Consider the following 15173-nt stretch of genomic DNA (forward strand, 5'->3'; position numbering starts at 1 on the left):
AAAAGTGCTAATTATAAAGGAAAAGACTGACATACTTAACTACATTAAAATTAAGGATTTCTGTTAATCCAAATATACCTTTAAGAAAATGAAAAGGTAAGGCAAGCCAAAGAGTGGAAGAGGATATCTGCAATATGAGTATCTGAATACACACACACACACACACACACACACACACACACACACACACAAATAAGACAAAGATAGAACACCAGATAGAAAAATGGGCAAATGACTTTAATAAGCCTTTAATCAGCCTTTCGAAAAGATGATGGTCAATAAACACACGAAAGGCTGTTCAACTCTACTGGTAATCAGGCGAATGCAAATTAAAACCAAAGAGGAGTGTTAAATAGTACAACCACTTTGGGAAACTGTTCTGTAGTTTCTAATAAAATTAAACGCCTACCTGATGCCCCAAAATCCACTCCTCGATATATAGTCAAGAAAAATGAGTATGTATATATAGAAAGATGTGCATGAGAATATTCATAGCAGCTTAATTCACAATAGCCAAACTTAGAAACAATAATCAATAAGAAAATGATAATCATAAAATGGGACTAAGCAGTAAAAAAAGAATAACTAATAAAACCAACAACTTGGATGAATTGCAAAAAACATTATTATGCTGGGCAGAAGAAGCCTGACACAAAAGAGTTCATACTGTTACAAACCCATTTACATGAAGTTCAAGAACAGGCAAAACAAATTTATAGTGGTAGAAGTCAAAACAGTTTTGTCAGAATAATAGCTTCTGACTGGAAAGGAGTATGAGAGAACTTTCTGGAGTGATGGAAATGTTCTATATCTTCATATGGATATGGTACATGCATATGTAAAATGTTCTTCAAGCTGTACATTTAAGATTTTTGCAACGTATTGGATATGACATATACCTCAAATTACACAAAAAAAATCCATTACATATAAACCAGAATGGTTACTTTAACAGATTGACAATTCCAAGGCTTGGCAAAGAGGTGGAATAACAGGAATTCTCATACACTGCTGGTAGGAATCTAAACTAGCGCAATGACTTTGAAAAACAGTCTGGCATTACCAACTAAAACTGAAGAATCACAGAAGTGTTCACAGCAGTATTATTCATAATTGCTGCAAAGTAAAAACAATTTAAATACCCATCCAAAAAAAGAGCAAAACAATCAACCGTGATATATTTGTATAAAAGAACACTCCGCTGGCCTTCCCTGGTGGCGCAGTGGTTGAGAGTCCGCCTGCCGATGCAGGGGACGCGGGTTCGTGCCCCAGTCCGGGAAGATCCCACATGCCGCGGAGCGTCTGGGTCTGTGAGCCATGGCCGCTGAGCCTGCGCGTCCGGAGCCTGTTGCTCCGCAGCGGAGAGGCCACAGCAGTGAGAGGCCCGCGTACCGCAAAAAAAACCACCGCGTACCGCAGTGACAAACTACAGCTCCATCACACACAGATGAATCTCACAAAATAATGTTGAATGAAAGCAGCCAGAGTAAAGAATACAAAGTGAATGGTTCATTTATATAAGGTTGAAAAAGCAGGCAAAACTAAGCTACCAAGTTTGGGTGCAACCTTAGGTAGAAAAGAAAGTGATTATCATAAAAGTCAGGGCAGAGCTTATTCTAGTGAAGGAGTAGAAGTATACTTCATAAGGAGGGCTTTCTGCAGCGCTGAAAATTGTCTGTTTAATGACCTGAATGTTGGTTACAAGGCTTATGCTTTATAACCACCACATCAAAACAATATGCACAGATCAATGACTTTTCTGTGTGTAACAGAACAAAACCAAAAAGGTTACAAATCAGAAAAAAGGTTTAAAAAAGTCAACTGGACCTGGTGACTGATTGGGTTGGGGTGGGGGTTAGTAAAGGCAACCGAGGAAAACGCCTGGGTTGCTGACTTGCACAACTGTTTGGGTGGGATGCCTTTCACTGAGACAGGAAACAGCATTTCAGGGGAAGAATATGAATTAAACTTTGTACATGGTGAATTTAATAGTTCCTTTGAGACATCCAAGCAGAGATGTCCAACAGGCAATTACATATTCAGAACTTGAGCTCAAAGGAGAGGTCCAGGCTAGAAATATAAATTTTGGATACATCTGTAAGTGAAATCATGGGCAGGGATGTGACTGTTTAGGGAAAGAAGACTGACGAGAGGGTGTACGGCTGATCCCTGGTATGTCAGCATTTAATGGGCAGGTACAGGATGATAAACCAGTAAAGAAAACTGAGAAGGAAGCGAGCAGCGGGAGGACAATCAAGAACATGTCATGAACCATTAAGCAAAGGAAGAGAACATCTCATGAGTAATTAGTCATTCACTGCAGGTTGATGCATAGTTAAGAAAACATATGGGTTATGTGCAATACTCAGCAAGCCAGTTTTTACTCCACCTCTCTCTGGCTGATTTGAGAGAAGCAACACCCAGAGAGAAAACCAATGCTTCTGAGGATGGTTGCAAGTTTTTGTGTTATCTTTAGAAGTGAGGAATTAAGGCCCCTCTCACTCTTCTCCCTGACTCTCAGGAAAGAAGAAGACAGATTTGGGAGCACTGGTAGGTCTGTGTGCTACTGGGTAGAATCACCATGAAAAGGTCAGTACACCCGTGCAGGCTCATTTTTCTGCTTCTTCCATGTGACTGAAGTGGTATGAGATGCGTTCAAGAGAGGACTTCCTCTATTCCAAGTGACAGCCAGGGCCAAACCTACTACTTGGGCAGAAAAGGCCAGAGGCAGGTGGCCAAGACCAGATCAGCAGTCAGCCAGGGCAAATGGGCTCTCTCTGGTTACAAGGCCCTGCGCACTGATAGGAATGAGTTAGAGCAGCTTTGCCCATATAGTAAGGGAAAGATCTAGCCACGTTTGAAAACTGGGGAGATAGAGGGTGTCCATCCCATGGCCTGTTTCAGTTTGAAACAAATGAAGCTTAACTAAATTGAGAAAAACAGCATCTCCATATGAAGCAGCTGGGTTCATTCCAGTCTTCTGTCTTAGAGTTTGATGCCCAAGTCCTACTCAAGATGCAAAGTATTTTGGTTTTTCATGGCCGGTACAAATATAAACCTCTCTCTTAGGGACCCTATAGACTTGAAAATAATGGCTGTGGACTGGAGGGAATTCTAGTATTCCTGGATCCCACCGGAATACCATCATAAAATTTCTCAATTTCTAGCACCACATAAATCACATACAAAACAAAACAAAACCACAATGGGCATTTGGTTAAAATGGCATCAGATTAGCAACTCCAGAATAAGTAGAAAGTCGCAATATGTTTGTTCCTTGATACAAAGGTTTTAGTGAAGGTTGTCTCCTTCCCAAATCATCTATAAATTCAGTACAATTCTAATCAAAATGTCAATGGGATTTTTTTTTAGAGCTCATCAAAGTAAATTCTAAAATTCACCTGAAACAATACATGCATGAGAACAGCCAAGAAAAATTTGAAAATGAGCATATTTGCTCTATCAGGTATCAAACTGTATTATATAAAGCCACAGGGGAAAGGGGGACTGTGGTAATGGAATTCTGCAGAAACATACACAAACAAATCACTGGAACTGAACTGAGAGTCCAGAAAGAGGCCCTATGTATATAAGGAAATTCTTGCACCATTTCAAATGTGGACAGGTCAATAAGTGGAATTAGGCAAAAGCTTATCAATTTTTAAAAAAGTACGTTAGATCCCTACCTCACATCCGACAAAAAAGTAAATTCCACACAAACTAAAAGAGTTAAATATGAAAAAACAAATTTCAAATATAACATACAAGAGTTTAAAAAAAAATCTTGGGGGGACTTCCCTGGTGGCACAGTGGTTAAGAATCTGCCTGCCAATGCAGGGGACACAGGGTTCGAGCCCTGGTCCGGGAAGTTCCCACATGCTGCGGAGCAACTAAGCCTGTGCACCACAACTACTGAGCCTGTGCTCTAGAGCCCGCGAGCCACAACTACTGAAGCCCACGTGCCTAGAGCCCATGCTCCGCAGCAAGAGAAGCCACCACAATAAGAAGCCCGCACACTGCAACGAAGAGCAGCCCCCGCTCGCCACAACTAGAGAAAGCCCGCATGCAGCAAAGAAGACCCAACACAGCCATAAATAAATAAATAAATTTATAAGAAAGAAAATCTTGGGACTTCCCTGGCGGTCCAGTGATTGGGACTTCGCCTTCCAATGCAGGAGGGTTTGGGCTTCCCTGGTGGCGCATTGGTTGAGAGTCCACCTGCCGATGCAGGGGACATGGGTTCGTGCTCCGGTCCGGGAAGATCCCACATGCCGTGGAGCAGCTGGGCCCGTGAGCCATGGCTGCTGAGCCTGCGCGTCCAGAGCCTGTGCTCTGCAACGGGAGAGGCCACAACAGTGAGAGGCCCGCATACTGCAAAAAAACCAAAAACAAAACAAAAACAGAAACAATGCAGGAGGGTTTGATCCCTGGTTGGGGAGCTGGGATCCTGCATGCCTTGCAGCCAAAAAACCAAAACATAAAACAGAAGAAATATTGTAACAAATTCAATAAAGACTTTAAAAATGGTCCACATCAAAAAAAAAAAATCTTAAAAAAAAAAAAACTTGGGATGGTAGAGATTTTGATAAACAAGATTAAAGAAAAAAACAAAAAAACTCAAAAGCTACAAAGAAGTCGAAGATGGGACCACATAAAAAGTTTAAACTTCTGTATGAATAAAAATACCATAAATGGGTTTCCCTGGTGGCGCAGTGGTTGGGAGTCTGCCTGCCAATGCAGGGGACATGGGTTCGTGCCCCGGTCCGGGAAGATCCCACATGCCATGGAGCCATGGCCGCTGAGCCTGCGCGTCCGGAGCCTGTGCTCCGCAATGGGAGAGGCCACAGCAGTGACAGGTCCGTGTACCGCAAAAAAAAATAAATAAAAATAAAAATACCATAAATGAAATTAAAAGACAAGTGAGAAACTAGGAGAAAATACCTGTAATACATATAACAAAGGATTAACTACTTTGATATCTAAAGAATTCCTGTGAACCAATAAGAAAAAACGACAACACTGAAGGGAAAAAATGGGCAAAGGCATGAACAGGCAATATCCAAAAGAAATATGAATGCCCATTAAACATATGTCTGTACAAAAATTAGGTTACAGACTCATCTAACACCTGATAAGCTACATTCTAGATGATTAATAAATTAATTTTTTCAAAACTAAGAGAAATTATAAATTCATCAGATATCAGAATGAGAAATGCCCTTCTAAACTTAAAACCTATGAGAAAAAATTACAAAGAAAAATAATTAAATTTTATATACTTAAAAAAAACCCCGGCTTCCCTGGTGGTGCAGTGGTTGAGAATCTGCCTGCCAATGCAGGGTACACGGGTTCGAGCCCTGGTCTGGGAAGATCCTACATGCCGTGGAGCAACTAGGCCCGTGAGCCACAACTACTGAACCTGTGCGTCTGGAGCCTGTGCTCCGCAACAAGCGAGGCCGCGATAGTGAGAGGCCCGCACACCGCGATGAAGAGTGGCCCCTGCTTGCCGCAACTAGAGAAAGCCCTCGCACAGAAATGAAGACCCAACACAGCCAAAAAAAATAAATATAAAAATAAATAAATTTTTTTAAAAACCCATAGTACTGCAAAAATTAATGAAATTGAACTAAACTGGCAAAAATATTAACAAATATAATAAAATATTCATATCCTTTAAGTATATAAAGGATTTGTCTAAATCAATATAAAAATTCTAAGATCTATACAGGCAAGACTGGAGAAGAAAGGCAAACAGTTAATAAAATGTGAAAAACATTAAACCTTACTTATACCTTGGGGGGAAATGCAAGTCAAAACAATGAGATGACATTTTTCATACATGAAACTGATAAAGGTCTAAAAAATGAGAATGCCCAATACTGGCAGGGGTACAGGGCACTTGACATTCTCTTACATTACTGGTGGAATTTTTAATGACATAAGAAAATAGTTGTGACATGTTAGATGAGGAGAAAAGATATAAAGTACGTACAGTATGATCTCAACCGTATTTTAAAATAAGAGCTAGGTTTTATGAGCACTTACTTCTGTGCCTGGCACTGTGCTAAGACCATTTACAGGTATTGGTGCATTGGTGCACTTCATACAATAATCCTGAGTTAGACGCTATTATTATCCTCATTTTATGGAGGAGGAAACTGCGACGAGATCAAGTTATGGAACCAAGGTTTCAACCCAGTTACACTTGCTCTAGAGTCTGTGATAGTAGCTATTAGCACAAAGCAGAGGAGGAAATAAATCAAACTCCTAAGACAAAGTGATGTTGAATATACTCCACTTAATTCCTATTTTGTCATGGATTTTCCATTTTACTTCTCAAACACAATGATGGTCTTTAAAAGGTCAATAATCACACAACAGTGACAACAGCATCCTTGAAATGCCTCTAAGTTACAGGTGCTAACAACAAAAGAAACTTTATAGATCATAATCCAGGGTATTTAAAAATGTTGTTTAGCAAAAGAACTTTTTTGTAAATGAAAATTTAAATGGATCTATGATATGAGAAACAGATTAAAGCAGTATTGCATTGTATTAGTGTATTTGAAAAGCTCAAATTTATAACATTTACAATGAAGCTCTTCTGGTGAATACAAACTTCAAATTATGGATGATTAGGGCAGTCGAATTTGTTTTGTTTGATTGCTCAGTATCAAGAAAAACCTGATTCACAGAGAATAGCAATTGCAAATAAGAGTTTTTGTGATTCTTTAAAAAACAGCACATAAATGCTATCTGAGGATTTTATTACACCTGTCTGGAAGTCCAAGTAGAACATTTCTAAGTTAAGCCTCTAATAATATTAGGAATGAGAATACTTGGTAACCACAAATATTTTGGTAAAAAATACAAATCTTAAAATATATACTAATCATGACATCAAGGCATTATACATAAGGCAGTCACAAGTTATTGCACAATGCAATGAGAGTTGTCTACAGGAGCAAACTTGCTCATATAATTTTACAAAAGCAAATAAGGACTGGTCTGAATTTTTAAAAGACCAGTGTAAAGCTACAATCTTTCCAATCAATAAAAATTTTAAAAATTCAAGTATAGGCACAAAGAAAGCAAGAAACACTATTATAAGGATTGTTATCTGGCTGTTGGCGTTATGGATAATTTTCATTTTTTCTTTTTGCTTATTTCCCCTCAAACACCCTAAATACACTACTTTTTTTTTTCTTTTTTACTTTTATTTTTAAAATAGTTATAAATCACAGGAATTTTCAAAAAAATGTACAGGAAGGTCCTGAGGACCCTTCACCTAACTTCCTTCAATGGTAATATCCTACATAGCTCTAGTGTAAGATCATAACCAGGAAACTGACCTTGGTACAGAGTTTACTCATATTTCACCACTTCTACATTCGTGTGTGTGTGTGTGTGTGTGTGTTGTGTGTGTGTTCTACGCAATTTTATCACATTTGTAGCTTTGAGTAACCACAGCTGAGATACAGAACTGTTCCCTCCCCACAAAGCTCTCTCGTGCTGCCTCCTTAACCACCCCTTCCCCCATTCCTAACTCCCAGCAACAGCTAAGCTATTTTCCATCTCTATAATTTTGTTATTTCAATAATGTTATATAATGCAATCATATAGACTGCAACCTTTTAAGATTGAATATTTTTTTTACCTAGATAACCCGGCAGTACAAATCAGCGGTCTCTAATGTAAAATTTAGCATGAGATACATCTGAGTGTATATAAATGTTTATAATGTTTTAAAGTTTACAGTGTTAAAAATGTGACTCAAATGCTTATGAAATCCCTGTTGTACCACCACAGAACTAGGATTCTGGGGGATGAATTTTAAAAATTGATAATCTAATACAAGTCTAGTGCAATCTAGTACAAACACTGTACAGAAGAGAAACCCAAGGCACAGTGCTTGTTAAGTTTTATCTATGTTTACAAGAACACGTGGCTTACAAGAATGCCTGGTTTTGCATTCTTCTGGCCAAGATCTAGATTCCAGTCCTCTCCTAACCCAGGTAAATCTATATTACATTCAAATATGACCATTTGCTATTCCCCTCAAAATGGTCACCGTTTTCTGCCTTTCCTCATGTTGTTTCCTAGAATCCTTCCAAATCATCAAGGAAATGAATTCCTCTTAAATTCCTGGTTCTGGTGACTTAACCCCACCACACCCCAGGCCCAATTCTTCTGTTTCTATATGCAGTAGGTCCTTATGACTCAACACCTCTCTCAGGAAGGACTACCCCACCCCAGTACAAATTCATAACATTTTCCCCTCCCCTCTACACCTCCAGGTACGTAGATCCACTTTATCTTTCTTCTCTCGGCTATTCTGTTAGGTCTTCCTGATAGCTCACCCCACTGTATGCCTGTTCACTCACTAGGTGTTACAAATGGCTCATCTTCACAAGTTTAGGCTTAGAAGGCAAACACTCCAGGGATTTACTTCTTGAATACCGTACCTTCAGAGTAATGTCCTTGCTTTTCCAAAAAGATTGCTCCCAATAAGTAAAAGCTAAAACACAAACATACAGGCGCAAAAAAAAAAAAGCATAGATGTTTGCATATTTTTAAAAATTTGGCTGATATGGGTATCACTATATCAAAATCAGATCAAATGGAATTTAAAGTAGTGGTAAAGAGCCAGATTGCCTGGGTTAAAATGTGGCCTCTGCCACTGTACTATCTAAATCAAGTTTCATTTACATTCTGTGTGCTTCAATTTTCTCATCTGTAAAATGGTGATAAAAGTGCCTCACAGGACAGCTGTGAGAATTAAATAAACTGCATTTAGAACACTGCCTAGTACACAGTAAACATTATCCAAGTATTAACAATTATCTCTAATGCATGGCAATCCAAGTTCACCTCTTTGTGATATCCCTCTATTCCCCTTACATTCTTTGAAGTCCATACTGCTTCTGAAATTTCCATACCAAGAAACAATGGTCACATAAGAACCTGTATTTTATTTATTAAATTCATCTTGGTCAAAACTAACCAGTAGAACAAATTGTTTTTTACATAGTGGTAGCAGTTATTAACATTCACCAAATATGAATGTAAGCACTTAGAAGTATGGTGGTGATGGAAAGAAGGCTAGCAAAGAGTAAAGTACAGATCAGAACACAGAATATGGTAGTTTTATGTGTAAAAAATGGGGAGACTAATATGGTCATATTTATGCTTGTATATGCATAAAATGGCTCTGTAAAGTTTCATGTCTGCTTAAGGAAAGGGAGAACTACAAGTCTGGGGGCAGGGTTCTAAAGGGGACGGTTCACTATATATGCTTTAGTATCTTTCAAACTTGAAGCAGTGAATATATTACCTATATAAGAATTTAATTTTAAAAATGGAGGAGGGTGGGGTGGTGGTCCCTCTAAACAAGTACTCTGGAAGCCAGGCTTCTAGTCCCAATCTGCCACTAACTGTGTTACCTTGCACAAGTCATTTAACCTCTGAGTCTAGCTGAACTAAGCAAGGGGCAGCACAGATTCCTAGGTTCTATTCTAATTCTAAAAATGTGTCTCAAAGAGGGGGGTAGTAAACAGATGGTACTATTTTTAAGACATGAGAGGGGTACTAGTCCAACATTTTGCGAAATAAGGCAACTTTTTGAGGACTTGAATTGTCAAGCCTCTTCATCTTTCAAAATCATTTTTTTCTTACATAAAAGCTCTTCTTAGAAGGGGTCTAATGCAACGTATAGGAAATACCTATAAAGAATATTCTACACATTATTTTGTGTCTCTTGCCACACTTTTGGAGTTGTTTTAAATGGATTTTAAGTCTTTATACTATGCCATGGAGTGAGCAATAAAGTACTCTAAAACAATTTACATTTAAAATACATAAATGACTACACCTAAGACAAGTAACTTGTACTATTTAAAGGCGTTTATGATCAGACATTGCAAAAAAATAATCATACCACCTCCAGTCAATAACAGCTGTAACTAATGGAGTACATACTTTATTTCAAGTATCATCCATTTATTTATTCCATGTATCCTCCTTAATCCTACCCATTAATCTGGCAAAGTAGGTTTTAATATCCCCATTTAACCGAGAAGCAACTGTAGCTCCATGAAGATAAGTGACTAGCTCGAGGCCACAGTCTAACAAGTGGACAAGCTAGGAGTCCACCCAGAACCTTTGGATCTGAACTTAGTGCACTGGGCAGGGATTAGCAGGCAGGCTGGTGCAGACTTGCAACAAAGCTTTTAGTAATTTAAATAAAAATGAGGAAAAATGAAAAGAAAGTAAACTTTTTAATAAACCTAAGTGATTCAATTTAAAGATCTTTCATACTGAGATTCAGTTCTTTCTAATTATTTGAGTTAAAATATCCTTACTTACAATGAAATGACAGTGACAGTAGATAGTGGTATGGGTTACTGTTGCTGTTTTTATTGACTATAGCCAGCCAGCAGAACAAACTGGCACCTCTATTGCAGCCTCCCAATTTGGGGGGGGAATACTTCTTTTGAAATCCAAAAATCTGGGAACTACTTCCTTAGACAATGATGCCTCCCAAAATAATAGAGGACTTACACACACACACACACACACATATAGCCCTCAAGATTCTCTCATTAATCTCTACTTTATTTGGATTAGAACTCTTAAGGATTAAGAAATGAGAATAAAGTGAGTTTCAGCAATCCAAAATCACATGAGTTAATGCTGGATTCTGGCAGAGAACCTTCCTCAGGATTTCATTGGTTAATTTTTCTCATGCTTTATCTTTAATTCTACTCAAACCTGGGCTCAAACTTTCTGTTCCTAAAATAGTCACACTTTGGGACTTTCCTGGCGGTCCAGTGGTTAAGACTCCACGCTTCGGGCTTCCCTGGTGGCGCAGTGGTTGAAAGTCCGCCTGCCGATGCAGGGGACCTGGGTTCGTGCCCTGGTCCAGGAAGATCCCACATGCCGCGGAGCGGCTGAGCCCGTGAGCCATGGCCGCTGAGCCTGCACGTCCGGAGCCTGTGCTCCGCGACAGGAGAGGCCACAACAGTGAGAGGCCCGCTTACCGCAAAAAAAAAAAAAAAAAAGAGACTCCACGCTTCCAATGCAGGGGGCGTGGGTTCGATCCCTGGTCAGGAAACTAAGATCTCACATGCCCCTGTGGCATGGCCAAAAATAATAAAAAAAAATAATAATATTTTTTAAGTAAATAAAATAGTCACATTTTTTACTACTACTGCTAACTGGCAATCAATACTTAAGTCAAATAAAAAGAACTACAACTTGAGGTCTCCAATAATCTGCTTTTATTTAAAGCCTTTTTCACTTTGACAAAATAAAAACTTTTAATTATGTTTAGTCTACCTACTTCCAAAAGAAAAATGATCTATAAATTAGACTCAAGCCACTTTAATTTCCAAATTTCTGTATCTCCATCATATATATATAATATATATAGTTTATATATATATAATGTATATATGTATTGATATATATGGTTTTGCAAGCAGTTTATAAACAGGTTGGTCAAACTGTCTAAATTTCTTAAATTTTATTGTGTACACAGCAAATAAGCTATTTATTCCTCTTATTAGCATGTCTTATTTCTTACCTATCTTCCTTTAGTGAGCATCAAATTTAAAATATTCTATGTACACAGCTACACAATTAAACATTAGTGTCAGTCACAACATATTAAATTCACACTTAAAACTATAAAGAGATCCAGATATTTTTAGTCTTACACATATACTTTATATATAATCTCACTTGATGTTATTTATATTATCTTATGGTGCTATATTAAACAGACATCAGAACACAAAAACCTGGACCTTGCAGGATACATAACTGAAAATATTTATAATCTATACTTATTACATGGTTCAAAAACACTCTTTTTTAAAGGAAAGCCAATATTAAGAACTTAAACATACAGTCTGGATAACATAAAGCACTCTTTCCAAGTCCAAATGTTAAAAGGTCTAGTTAAATTTATGATAGACTATAGTGTTTCCAAAAGCTAAAATTGGTAATAATTCTGCTTAAATTCCATATTAATCTAATATCAAAAGTTATTTTTATTCCTTTTTTCAAATACCTGAAATACACTGCTGCTTAGTCTTTTCATTATATATTTAGTTAGCTAACTTTGGGTGCAAGGTACTTTAAATATAAAAGTCCTTTCCAATGGATAGTGAAAATAATATAAAAATGTTTGTATAAAATACACTCAGTGATTCTCAAAGGATATCTGAGAGTCTATTAGGTCTATTAACTTGGTTCAAAATACCCAACAACAAATGTGAGGTTTTGTCACATTGACATATTTTAACTGTTAACTGGTATCTACATTTTAAACACATTATGTCTAATGTAGCAATAATGATGACTATTTTTCCACTAAAAAGCTACAGGATTTTGGTTTAAGGGCAAATGAGAAAGAGTACGTGGCTCACCAAGAAGGGTGTCAAAGTGGAAAAGATCAGCAGTCTGAAATTTGTAAATAGTAAGAAGACAAACTCCAGTGCTAGGTCGTTCATGTAATCACCAATATGTAGGTCAAAATAAACTAGTGAGCTATACATTACTGTCTACGTAGTAATTTACAGATCAATATGAGAGGAAGAAACTGCTCAAATGTGACTACTGTTAACAAACTCAAAATATTAGGCACAGTAATGTCTCTATTAAAATTATAACTTATCAATTGTGAAATAATTTCACTATTTCTACTTTTAAAAAATGAACCCTCCTCAATTAAAAAAAAAGAGCAGCCACTTTTAAGATGTAAATTCCTCTTTTCTTCAAAGTAACTTACCCAGAAAAATCTAATGCAGAAAATAAAGTGTAACAGATAAATCGACTACAACATTTTTAAAAACCTAAAAGTATCAGTAAAACAAACCAATCCCTCCAGTTTAGCAATGCGTGTATTTTTAAGCTTCGGTGGGTATACCATTATAATAACCAACAACGTTTAAAAGGCACCCTAATGCCCCAAACATCATCATTACACATGACATACTCGTATTTTACTCAAATTATGCTTAGACCAGATCCAAACTCAGGCCATTCCCCCCTCGCGGGCACACTGGATACGAGGGGGAATCCAAGAAATCAGATATGTTAAGTGCAGGTATCTCCTTCCAGAGTAGGGTCAAATTCTTGTTTGCCCGCAAATGTCACTGTCTCAAGAAGTCTGCAAATTCTCATTAGCGCTACAGAGTACAAAGAGGCCTGACCACGGAAACACCTGTCCTAGCACCGGGAAGACAGTGGGAAATGCAAACCCCGAGCCCACGCCGGCCGTACAGCCTTGGGCAGCAGCAGCGACCCCAGACGAGGGGTGGACACTGACCTCATGGCTCACTCGGGCAGGCTCCCACACCCCCGACTCGCCTCCCCGGTCGAGAATCACTAAATCTGTCAAGCCGGCCGGGACCCACCCTCCGCGAACCCCGCTTGCTCCCTCCGAGCCCGGCCCCAGCCTGCCCAACTGCCCCCGGTCCGCTCCGGCCTCGCGGCTGCACTCTGCCACCTCATCCCTCCTTGCCGGTCTCGCGGCCCCGCCACCTCAGCCTCGGCGGCCTGCACTCGGGCCGCCCCACCCCGGCCGCCGCCCCCCGGCCCCGGCCAAGGCTCCCGGCCAGGCTCACGGCGCCGTCGGTCCCTTCGCGGCCCGATCCCCGCCGCCCCCCAGGCCCGAGCTCCCGCCGCGCGCTCCCCACCCCCAGCCTCCGCCCTCGCCCCGCTCGGCCGCTCCCGGCCCGCTCCCCCTAGCCGGGCTACCTGGAGGCAAGGGCGGCAGAGCACTTCACCCAGGGCCCCAGGTCGCAGAGGGCCCGGTGCTCGGGGTCCCGCTCCTTCTCCCGCTCCACGTGGTAGGCGTAGATGGAGAGCAGGATCCCGGCGGCGCACACTGCATACCGGGCCACCCGCTCCCAACGCGGCACCGACACTCTCAGCAGGACGGGCGCCGCCATCTTCCCCCCTCCGCCGCCGCCGCCGCCTCCTTCGCCGCCGCCGCCGCCGCCTCCCTCCGCCTCCACCTCAGCCGCCGCCGCCCGTCGGGGCCCGACCCAGCCGCCGCCGCTACCGTTACCGCCTCCGCCGCCGCCGCCACCGCCGCCGCCGCCGCCGCCGCGCCCCATTGGCTCGACCGCCTCCTCCGGGCCCCGCCCCCACAGGCGCGCGGCCCAACCGCCCCAAAAGGAGAGATCCTGGCGGGGCGGGGAAGGCGCGCGCGGGCGCGGAGTGGGGAACGGAGTGCGCAACCGGCGGGGAGGCCGGCCGGGGGGCGGAGCCGGAGGCAGTGCGGCGCGCGCAGCGGGCGGGGCCGAAGGAGGGGCGGGGCCATGGGAAGGGAAGGGCGGGGCTCTGGGAGGGGAGGGGAGGGGAGAGGAGGGAGGGGAGGGGAGGGGAGCGGAGCGGTGGCGCGGGCGGGCCCTAGGGTACTCGGTGAAAGGAATAAATTTCAAAGATACCACCGTGTGTGACTGAATAAGCCCTTGGCCCCACCTCCTGCGGGTGGTAATCAATTGCCATACTTTCTGCCTTTTTTTTGTCATTATCACTTGATATTTTCTGACCCAATCCAAATTAGCCTTGGCCATTTCCCAGAGCTCCAGAGCCAAGCTCCAGAGCCACGTTTACATTACCTGATCTTCCCCAGCACCACCTCCACTCACTTCGTGTTCAACAAGTGCAAACTTAACTATTTTTAAAACATTATTTCTGAATGCCTTGCTTCCCTGTAAGCTGAATTTGAGATGGCTTAACATAATTCGTGTAATATAGTAAAGTATAAAAATGAACTAAAAAATCAGGACTAAGAAAAAGACAAATCAAAATAAAAGACCAGGGGCTTCCCAGGTGGCGCAGTGGTTGGAAATCCGCCTGCTAATGCAGGGGACATGGATTCGAGTCCTAGTCCGCGAAGATCCCACATGTTGCGGAGCAACTAAGCCCGTGCGCCACAACTACTGACCCTGCGCTCTAGAACCCGCGAGCCACAACTACTGAGCCCACGTGCCACAACTACTGAAGCCCGCATGCCTGGAGCCCATGCTCCGCAACGAGAAGCCACCCCAATCAGAAGCCCGCACACCGCAACAGAGTAGCCCGCCGCAACTAGAGAAAGCCCGCGCACAGCAATGAAGACCCAACACAGCAAAAAATAAAAAAAATTATAATTAATA

The 15173-nt window shown here is 41.3% G+C and overlaps 1 protein-coding gene across 1 annotated transcript in view; it reads right to left on the minus strand.

The window, feature by feature from the left end:
• The window catches only part of VKORC1L1 (vitamin K epoxide reductase complex subunit 1L1), a 58208-nt gene extending 44056 nt beyond the window's left edge, over positions 1–14152 (minus strand). The window contains exon 1 of the mRNA XM_022588167.2: positions 13765–14152. Within this exon, the coding sequence (XP_022443875.2) occupies positions 13765–14126 (362 nt within the window). The 5' untranslated portion in view covers positions 14127–14152. The remainder of the gene's footprint in view (positions 1–13764) is intronic.
• Positions 14153–15173: the final 1021 nt, after the last annotated feature.

This window comes from Delphinapterus leucas, chromosome 15 (assembly GCF_059928025.1).
Source record: "Delphinapterus leucas isolate spDelLeu-1000000601 "Yukka" chromosome 15, BTC_Dleu_Yukka2, whole genome shotgun sequence".
Taxonomy (NCBI): domain Eukaryota; kingdom Metazoa; phylum Chordata; class Mammalia; order Artiodactyla; family Monodontidae; genus Delphinapterus; species Delphinapterus leucas.